The sequence below is a fragment of the Diabrotica undecimpunctata genome, chromosome 4 (genome assembly GCF_040954645.1).
Source record: "Diabrotica undecimpunctata isolate CICGRU chromosome 4, icDiaUnde3, whole genome shotgun sequence".
Classification (NCBI taxonomy): domain Eukaryota; kingdom Metazoa; phylum Arthropoda; class Insecta; order Coleoptera; family Chrysomelidae; genus Diabrotica; species Diabrotica undecimpunctata.
Genome location: NC_092806.1, coordinates 75,362,547 through 75,373,103, shown reverse-complemented (window position 1 = coordinate 75,373,103; position 10,557 = coordinate 75,362,547). Strand labels below are relative to the sequence as shown.

The window sequence follows — 10,557 nt, the reverse complement described above, 5'->3', positions numbered from 1 at the left end:
TATATTTTTCAATTACTTGATTAAGAAACACATACTATTACTTTTCATTTTGATTTAATTTATAATAATAATTAAACAATCTTTTTCGGGCCTTTTCACCAATTTTTTTGACGCATTGAAATTTGCGTGTATTAAGGCAATCTTTTTTATTTACTACCATTTTCGCTAACCTGCTTTCCTCTTGAGCTAACATATTCTTTACCTGCCTGACAAAGCTTTTTTCGTAAATTCTTTTTCCAAGATTCTGGCTTGCATAATTTCTTTCTCACAAGCGTTTTCTCGGCCTTTTTTGACTTATTTATATTTGTTGATTCCAAATTCTCTTTCGTAATTACTTCACTCTCTACTCTCTCCCTCTTCGTCTGTCTTTAAAGTCTCGTTAATTTCTAACCCAGGAGCTTAAAAAAATTTATTTTTTATATTATTTTTATTTTTACGATAATAAAATTTTACTACCTGTACTTCATTACTTGTTCCCATTTCGACTTCTTGAACTATTTCTTCTAAATGGTCACCTTCGTTTGTAATTTCGGAAATTATTGTCGTGATTTCTGCAGATTCCATTATCATATAATCTGAAGCTTGGGAAGGAATGATTGTAGACCTAACGGAAGCATCGCCAGGGTCGATAATTATTTCCGCGTTTTCTATCACATCTTCTATTGTCTGTAAAGGGCTACTATTTTCCATAATAATAATATTATCACTTGTAGTGTTTTGCGGCGTTTCAGATTATAGTGTCTTTGTCAGCACGCACAACTTCATCACATCTCTCACGAGCTAAATGTAATGACACTACTTAATGGAACTAATGTTCTTAAAATATTAGTCATAATTTTAGGTATCTGATAGGTACTTACCCATTTCTAATATTAAAGTTTTTCTATTCATGATAGTTTGAATAAATTGTTACCAAATTTTTATATTTACACATGCACTCACTTTTAAGGTTATAATACAAGCAAAAATAATTTCATTAATACTATAACAACGGTGTATAAAATAACTGCTGTTTGGGAATTACAAAGTCCTAAGTGTATGTAGATACAACCATGTTAAATTAAATTGACGAACAATCGCTGCAGATAGAACTCTGCGATTTTTCTAAAACATCTTCCCGTGGTTAGATGGCGCTACGTTTTATTAAATTCGATAAAACAGAACACTTATTAGGCTTAGAACCTTATTAGGCTAAAGGCTGATTTACAAACTTTACGTTGGCGTTGGCGCTGGCGCTGACGTTCGCGTTACAACATGGTCAAATGGGAAACTATTTATTTATAAACATCGTCGCCGTTGGCGTTGGCGTTCGGTGATTCCGAACGCCAACGCCAACGTTCAAGATGAACCAGAGATATGTACTTAAAATTTTCATTTTCCATTGTATTAATTTTCAAGAAAAAATTAATAATACCAAATCTAAAATGTAAGGTTAGAAATGATCTTTAACGCCAACGCCAACCGAAAGTTTATAAATGCAGTATATGATAGCCAGCGCCAAGTCAACGGCGAACGCCAGTACCAACACCAACGTAAAGTTTATAAATCAACCTTAAAACTTACAATTTGAGAAAAGGTGCAGTTAGAACTTTGTTATTGTAAGTGGACGAAATATAAAACAAAGTGAAATGAAGAAGAAAAAGGAGAATTTAGCTTTAAGGGAAGCAAAAAATTTAAATAAAACATCATTGCATTAAAAGTTAACGATATTAAATAAAAAACAAAAATAAATATATAAAAATAAATAAATAAAAAAGTTAAAAATATAAAATTTAACAGTAAAGTTTAAGCTTTATCTTATTTATTAGAGGTAGAGTTTTCCCCTTTGCCCAAATAAGGTCTAATATCAAAAATTGTAGACAACATTTTTTATCACAGTCAACTAATTCTATTACTTTACAAACAGGTCGAATAATGCATATTGCGAATATTGCTTATTTTTGACGATGACGAAATATTCTAACCTCAACGAAGTAAAAATTTGTCAGTGGAACGCACGTGTATACCAATAAATATAGCTTAAAAATAGTAAAAATATTATCAGATTATGATGTTGATGTTGCTCTAATATCAGAAACATGGTTTAAACCAAAAGTAACTTAATACATTTTATGGATATTCTTTTGTGCAAAAGCATAAGATCGATGGTATGACGAGTGGCGCATCTTGACATTTGTCTTGGATGGGGAACTTTCGACTTGGGGAGGGGAAACTTCCAATGAAGCAACAATCAAAACACATAAAAAAGATAAACTCAAACTAAATTTTGGTACAAATTAAAACAAAAGTAGAATACTTGACGAAGTATTGACTATTAGAATTTTTAACGATAGAGAGAAACAATAACATAGCGTTACAGCATGCTGGATACAGGTGGTGGTCGTTTGAAAAAGCTAAAGCCTGATGTAGTGTTGGAGTTTGTGTAAGATGCTGTTATCAACATGTATGTTAACATATCGACTGTCCTATCCTTCCACTTGCAGCTCAGCACAGAAGTATTTGAAAGAGGTAAATCTACATATATACATACACATATGTGTTCTTTAGGGCTTTCGAGGTCTTAGAGACACTACTACAATGATCACTTGGTGACGTGGTTTAGATGGGGGTTATCTATCCGATTATCCAGTTCAATAATAACGAAGACGATGTATAGGTAGTGCCTTTTTCGTACTCTCTTTGTTTGTTTTTTCTATCTAAATATATTCGTTATATCCTCCCCTTTCATTTGCTATGTCGCATATTAGGATTCTTTCAGTTGTTTATTTTTTACTCAGCCGGAGGCCTTCGTTAAGTCAATAAATCAAACTTTGTCTTTTATTTAAACTATTATATGCATAGTGCCCTATGACATCTCGTATGCAACTATACGTTCATTGATAATGAAGACACTGTGTAGTGCCTTTTTGGTAGTTGCTTTGTTTGTTTTTTCTATCTTAATATATCATTTATATCCTTCCCTTTCATTTAACGTATCACACGCTCCAATCGGACCAAACATAAAGGAGATAATATGATGTAATGACCTCTTAGCCATGTCGCTATGTGTGTTTTTTCTGTCTCAACATATTCGCTACCGCCTCTGCTTTCTAATGATATATCATACGTCACGATCCGACGAACTATTCTACCCCCACTACAAGGCGCTTAAAAAATTATTTAATTCTACATAATTCTGTTTAACTTGATTTAATTTTATTTAATTCTATATTCCTTTATTTAAGTTTATTTAATCTTATTTATTATACAACCAAGCACACGTGCTCATAGCGTATTTTTTTAGTTTAGAGTATTTCTTCGAAAGCGTCGAACTTGTTTTGCAAACTTATACTAATATTCTATTATTCCTCTCAGAAATTAGAAACAGCAACTAGAAATTAGAAACTAGTTTTGGACGACCCGGGATTTTACCTTTTTTATCTAATGTACTTTATTATGTGGATTATATAACACAATATTGAGTACGTTTTGTGATTATATATCATTTGATATATTGTTTATTCAGCATTATTATCATGACTTTTAAAAAAATAATAAATTAACTGGAAAATATTAAACATTTATTGAAAATATCCTCAAGAAACTCAAGCTAAATCCTACCAAATTTTAAGTTGGTTGCCTACATTTGGCGCAACTCAACGATATAAACTAAATTAGCCTCTTCTTAAAGTGCCTATCCGTTCCGGATGTTGGCGATCATCACGGCTATCTTTACTTTATTTATTGCAGCGCGGAACAGTTCAGTGGTAGTCGTGTTATACCACTTTCGTAAATTTTGAAGCCAGGAAATGCGTCTTCTTCCGGGTCCTCTCTTACCATTTACTTTCCCTTGGAGAATCAGCTGGAGAAGGCCGTAACGTTCTTGATTTCTCATTACATGTCCTAGATATTCCAACTTTTTAGTTTTGACGGTCATGAGAATTTCACATTCTTTCTCCATTCTACGCAGGACCTCCACATTAGTAACTCTGTCAACCCAGGATATACGTAAGATGCACCTATAACACCACATTTCGAAAGCTTCGAGCCGATTCATAGATGCAACAGTCAGTGTCCATGCTTCCATGCTTCCATTCGGTAGAGCAGAACTGTGAATATGTAGCAGTTCAATAGACGGCATTTTGTTTTTAATGATATGTCTCGACTGTTGAAAATGGTTCTCATTCTAACGAATGCTGCTTTTGCTTTTATTATTCGCTGTTTAATTTCTGTTGAGTGGTCCCATTGGCTATTTAAATTGGTGCCTAGATATGTATATTGCTCGACTCTTTCGATATTCTGTTGGTTGATTGTAAGTTGAGCGTTTAGTATTGGTTTTTTACTAATTGTCATAAATTTGGTTTTCTTTATGTTAAGAGCTAGTCTGTATCTGTTGCTGATACTGAAATTAGCCTAACTTTTTTATAAAATATATTTTGTTGAACGGGATGTTAACTGAAATGTTTTTGTTATTAAGAACATTTGTAACATTTACATAATTTAATAAATATATTCATAGATAAATAATATAATATAAATATATTTTAATGATCAACTTACCTCAACAGGATTTCATTCGGCAAATAATTTAAAAAAATGGTAGGTATTTTGAATAAACCTTTGGCCTTTGTGCAGTTTGATTATCTTATAATTTAACAGCATCCTTATTTATCTAAAAATATTAACTTTTAAAGAACATTTATCTAATTTATGTAAGAAAAACTTACCAACGCATTAGCTGATGGAACATCCATGATAATAAAATTCAAAATAGAACTAACTAATTAACTAAATAGAACTAACAAAGAATTAAACAAAAATAAAACAATAAAACTATATTAACTAAAATAAACAACGCGAATAATACAAATATTTACTACAATATGTCAAATTGTAACAACTCAAATATTATATTTTAAATAATGTAAACTCGATGTTTTAAATATACAGGGAAAATTTTATGGGTTAGTATACACTTCCACCACAGTATAAATAACAACAGTTGTTGTCTATACTGTGCTTCCACTTTTTAGAATAATTCTTCTTTTTTCACTGGAAGAAGTCAGCCCACTCTGCTTGAAAAAATAAGTACGCGCATCTCGTTCGCGCAGACGGGATCAGCCATGTTTTAGACGGAACCAGTGCTGTTCATTGACATTTTATCTTGTGTGCATAGAAAAATTAACCAGGTTTAATTTATTTACGGCAACTATAGACATAATATGCACTATTTTATTCGTACTTTTAGTTGAAGAATAGATTAAATTATTTCAAATGTACTAATAGCTTGTCAAAAATTTCTCAACTAAGTTTCCGTTTAAAATATGGCGATCGCGTGCTGACAAACTTGAAAGGCGGAATCTGAGAGTGGGCATTCTGATTGTTATTTATTCTGTGGTTGCTTTGATCTTTGATCATCAGGTGCAGGTGGCTAACCTAACCTAACAGCTGTCATCAGTTTTAGTTTTAATGACACGACACAACTATTACTCAATCACAACAAAATAGTTGATTTATTTCTAAAATTTTGAATAAGAATAAGAAATTTTTATCCTTCTCCCCAATTTTATTTTTTATAAACTAGTTACATATTTTCCAAAAAGTATCTCATTATTTTTTAGATTTAGTGTCTAAAATATAAGTTAAATAATGTCTAACGATGTTCAAATATTACCTGGTTGTGTACCAGTACCATTTCCTGAAGACGAACTGAAAGGAATTGTTACTAAAGCAAAAGAATGGACCATAATGCATGGTATTTCTATGAGATCCAAGACGAATTATAATGAAGATACAGTGCAAATATCTCCATTTATTTTATTTCCTTCAGGATTCCCACGAAATGAATTTAACAAAGTAGTAAATCTACAAAGTATTTTACAAGAACTTTTACACAATATAACCAACAATGATGCATTTATTAAACAGTGTTTTAGAGATGTTATAGAAGCAGATGATTTTACTGCACGATTATACAAGATTTATGAAACTGTTGAAGCAGAAGGACGCGCACAGGTAAGCAATATTTATAACATGCTTTCAGTAAAACCGGCATAAAACCGTAATTACTGGCTGTAATTAATTATTCCAAACAGTGGTTTGTATGTTTTCAGTTAGTACCTCTACTTTATCATCTAACTGTTCTCTTGTTCATATTCATATCATATACATTCTCAATTTGTATGTAATTCCTAGAAGTATTTCTATGAAAAAGTCTATTAAATCTGGTATTTTGTTAGGATCAGTTAGCCAGTATGTTGGCTTTCCTTTGGATATAGTTTCACATTTTAATTCTCTGCATACATACTGACTTTTCTTTAAAGCATATATTGGAGGACATACTGACTCTTGGAATCATACTGTTATTAGAATTTTGCAATTTTTTGTCTTGACATAACTGAACATAGTTAAGCAGAAAACGCCAACCAGCAAATTGTCAAAAATGAGATTTTAATACCATATAGTACAAAATTTCTGTTTCTGTAATCTGCAGAAACCTTCCAAGCGAAAACACTACTTCTTTATATTAAAATGATCAAAATCTAACCCACAATCATGCATAAGTTTAAGTGGTTTGAGCGTTTTCTAAAAAATATAAGTTGATTTCAATAGCCTTATTAAAATAACAGTAGGAACATGCTAGTGATGTGAATCATTTCAGCACTTCTTGATTGACTAAAAATAGGTTTTTTTGGGATTAAAAATCTTCAAGTGGGTTGTACATTTTCTACCTATTACTTTTAATGTAAATATTAAAAATACAATTATGATCAGAAATTGTCCAAACCACTTTGTATCATTTTACAGTTTGTATTTAGCTAATATGTTAAAACAATTTTTAGTAAATAATTACTATGTGAATCTCCGAACTAGATCGATAAAGTATATTTTACTCACGTTACTTCTCCATTTCCCCTTATTCATTCGTGTTTAATTTTTATGCCAAAAAAAATTATTAGACAGGGAGGGGCAAGTACTTATGTGAGTTAGCAAAATTCAGTGGGAAGGAAGCAAATAGTAAAATGATATCTGAAGAAAGTATAGAAATAGATACAACTTATGTTGAGGTAAGTTAGAGAAGCTTCTTTATTTTAAAACCTCATGTTGGGTAATAAAACTAACCAATGCATGATTATTACATAATTTAATTATGATCTAGACATGCCTCAAATAGTGACACCATGATATTACACAAAAAAACTGGTACAAGCCCTCAAGGCTTACACAGTGAACCCTAATGTGGATGATGTAAGTACCAACTCAACCTCTTGTAACTTAGTTTAAATAGTATATCTTCTAATTTACTTTTTAATTAAGAGTGTAGGTGCAAAATTTCGCGCCAATGCTTTTTAAATGCATTCATTTTTTTCGAATCCTGAGAATACTAATAAGTATTTTTTTAAAAATTAAACTCAGAATGAACGAATACATTATTACTGAGGGCCGAAAGTCCCTGAAAACTTCTATAATGTTTATTGTAATAAGTTAAAGGGGTGAAAAAGAAGAGAAAATTTAGTATGATTTTTAATTTCAAATATCTTTTAATTTTTAATTTTCAATTAATTTTAAAATATAAAAAAAAATTTTTGTTTATTCAAAGGGACTTTCGGCCCTCGGTAATAATGTAATCTTTCATTCTACGTTTAAATTTTTAAAAAATATTGGTTAGTTTTCTCTGGATTCGAAAAAAATGAAAGCATTTAAAAAGCATTGACCGAAATTTTGCGCCTTCACTCTTAAGGGGAAGTTAAATGGCAGTGAATTGTTTTAAGTTCTTTTTTTTTAAATATTATATCAAAAAATCCTTAAATAGTTTTCTATGATTCATCATGGTTCCATTCCATGATACCAGTAGATATAGGTACTTGATTAGCAAAATAATATATCTTCCAAACTTCCAAAGATAATAAATATTCTATGGAAGGAACACTGAAAAGTATTTGCACACCAGAAGCTATTCAATATATTTTTTTGATAAATAAGCATATATTTATGCATGCAGATGTTATGTAATAAAACTTATTTTTATGTATAGCGTGAAGGAACTAATGGGAGAGGAGTGAAGGAGGTTGGTACCTATATTTTAAGACATGCAGATAACCTAGCAAATAATGCTGAAAATTTTGTGGTCTGACCTATGTAAAGGTTAGCACTGCATTATTAAAGTACCACTTTTCAAGCCAACGCTAATTTAAAAATTCTATCTTTAAATTCTTGATCTCTGGCCATGGCTTTATGGCTTTGTACCAAACGATTTTTGTGACATAGAATACCAATTAAAGTATTATGAACCAGAGTTGGGTCGGATACTGAAAAAAAGTATCTGGATACGGATACTCAAAATGTATCCGGATACTTTTTAAAAAAGTACAAATACTTTCATTTAAAAATGTATTTGGATACAAGTATCCAGATATTCTTTTCAGATACTTCCTAGGATACTTTTTTTAAGGACATAAATTATTAGTATTAGAACTATGTGATGTGGTACATGTAGGTACACTAAAATAAAATTATAAATATTAAGATGTACTTTATTATAATCCGAAAAATAATTTCTTTTAATTATACAGGGTACAAAAAGGGCTTCTTGAAAAGAGAGATATAGAAAATATAAAGTAAATGTAAGTAATTAATTAAACAACGTAGTTAGGAAGATTTATAACTGATTAGGTAAAAACAAAGCTCCATTAGCTATATAATAATATATTATAAAGGTGACGAGTACGAAAAATGGGATTTAACATATTAGACACATCTGGATTGAAGGAATTGCAGTGTTGTGCCTACGTTAGGTGCATTATCGGCGGGCGATAAATATTTAAAAGTATCCGAATATTAAAAAAAGTATCCGGATGCCGGATACTTTAAAATTTGATCACGGATACGGATACCGGATACAAAATTTAAAAAGTATCCGGATACAGCTTTCGGATACATAAAAAGTATCCGGATACTACCCAGCTCTGTTATGAACGAATATATACTCGCTTGGACTATATATATATATATATATATATATATATATATATATATATATATATATATATATATATAAATTCTTGCCATAAGAAGTTTTTCAGCACACAAAAACTTGAAAAGGCAACAGTTAATAGAAAAAATGGCATCAATAAAGAAAAAATTAACTGGTTAGAAACAATACAAATTCTATTACACAGTGGAAACACATTTTTATGATGTCTAATTTTAATGTCAATCACATATGTTTGAATATAGAGCAATGAGGATGACTAAACCCAGATAACTTGATGACTAGGCTACATAGCTTTGGTCTAATGGTATTCCTTGGCAGAAGCAAAAATGCACAATATCAAAAGCTAACTACATTTCGTTCCTGATGATGCTTAACCTTTTTATGAAAACTTTTTGAGTTCTGCCTGTGTGATAGAAGATGTGCACATTGGATTTTGACATAAATATCCAGGATACAAGTTAATTATTGTAATGTAAGATTATAAATAAAATGTAATACACTTTGCATCATTGGAGTGATTAAAAAGTTGGTTTATTTATTTATCTAAAACATTCCAACCCATATAAGTTTCATTTTACAAAAAATTTGTAAAGATTTTTTTTTTCACTAAATAAATCCAATCCATATTTTTTAAAATAACTTGCTTCAAAATTATGTTTTCAAAAAAATGTACAAAGAAAGTGTTTAGCAAACTAATTCCAAATGTTAAAATTAACGGCATAAAAATCAAATAGGCATCATCTAATTAGAGCACATTACAGACTTTTAAATTCAATTTGCTGATAATCACTTTTTTGGGTTGGATGACTTCTGCTTAACTAGGTCCAACTATAATAGCTTGAATTTTAATTACTATATCCCATTTCTTGATGATATTTTATGTTATCTTTAATTATAATCGCACTTCTTCCTCTAATTGTGTTATCAAGGTGGATAATAAACTTTTATCTCTAAAATCTGTATGCGTCATATGCACAACATGCATGTTTTGTTTTGTTTCATTTCCCATCTCTTCATATTTACCTTAACATCACCCTACATTTTGTTTTCCCCTACATTATGTTTATCGTATTATTATATTATTTATTTATTGTATTATTACAACAATAATAGATGTACTTATCATTTACATAGAAAAAAAATTCGAACAAGAGAAAAAATGTACAACAATGTTGAATAATTAATGTTAATTCTTAGTACTAAATAATAGTTTTGTTTTCACTTTCTCACACCCACTTTTTTATGTCATAACAAAGTTTGATCACTATTTCTTTTAATTCAGTCACTTTATAGTATAACATTATTTTTATTATATGACTATATATGTATCATTTTTATTTATAATAATGTTAGGTGGTTTATTCCCAATAACGCTATATGGACCTGAAAAGAAAGGATTTGGTTTTGAATTCCACTCGTTTTTAACGAATGCCTTGTCTCCTGGTTTATATGTTATTTTGCCAGTTTTGGCATTGTTGCGTTCTGCACATAGGATGACCTCTATATAATAATTGGGGCCATCAGAGAGGGAGGAGAATGTCTATGTTCAATCTAGAATTCGCTTGTTTCTCCCTTTCGCTTTG

At 30.4% G+C, this 10,557-nt stretch overlaps 1 protein-coding gene across 1 annotated transcript in view; it reads left to right on the top strand.

Moving 5' to 3' along the window:
• The first annotated feature begins 5,326 nt into the window (after nucleotides 1-5,326).
• The window catches only part of LOC140439694 (glutathione synthetase-like), a 70,933-nt gene continuing 65,702 nt past the window's right edge, over nucleotides 5,327-10,557 (top strand). The window contains exon 1 of the mRNA XM_072529779.1: nucleotides 5,327-5,994. Within this exon, the coding sequence (XP_072385880.1) occupies nucleotides 5,629-5,994 (366 nt within the window). The 5' untranslated portion in view covers nucleotides 5,327-5,628. The remainder of the gene's footprint in view (nucleotides 5,995-10,557) is intronic.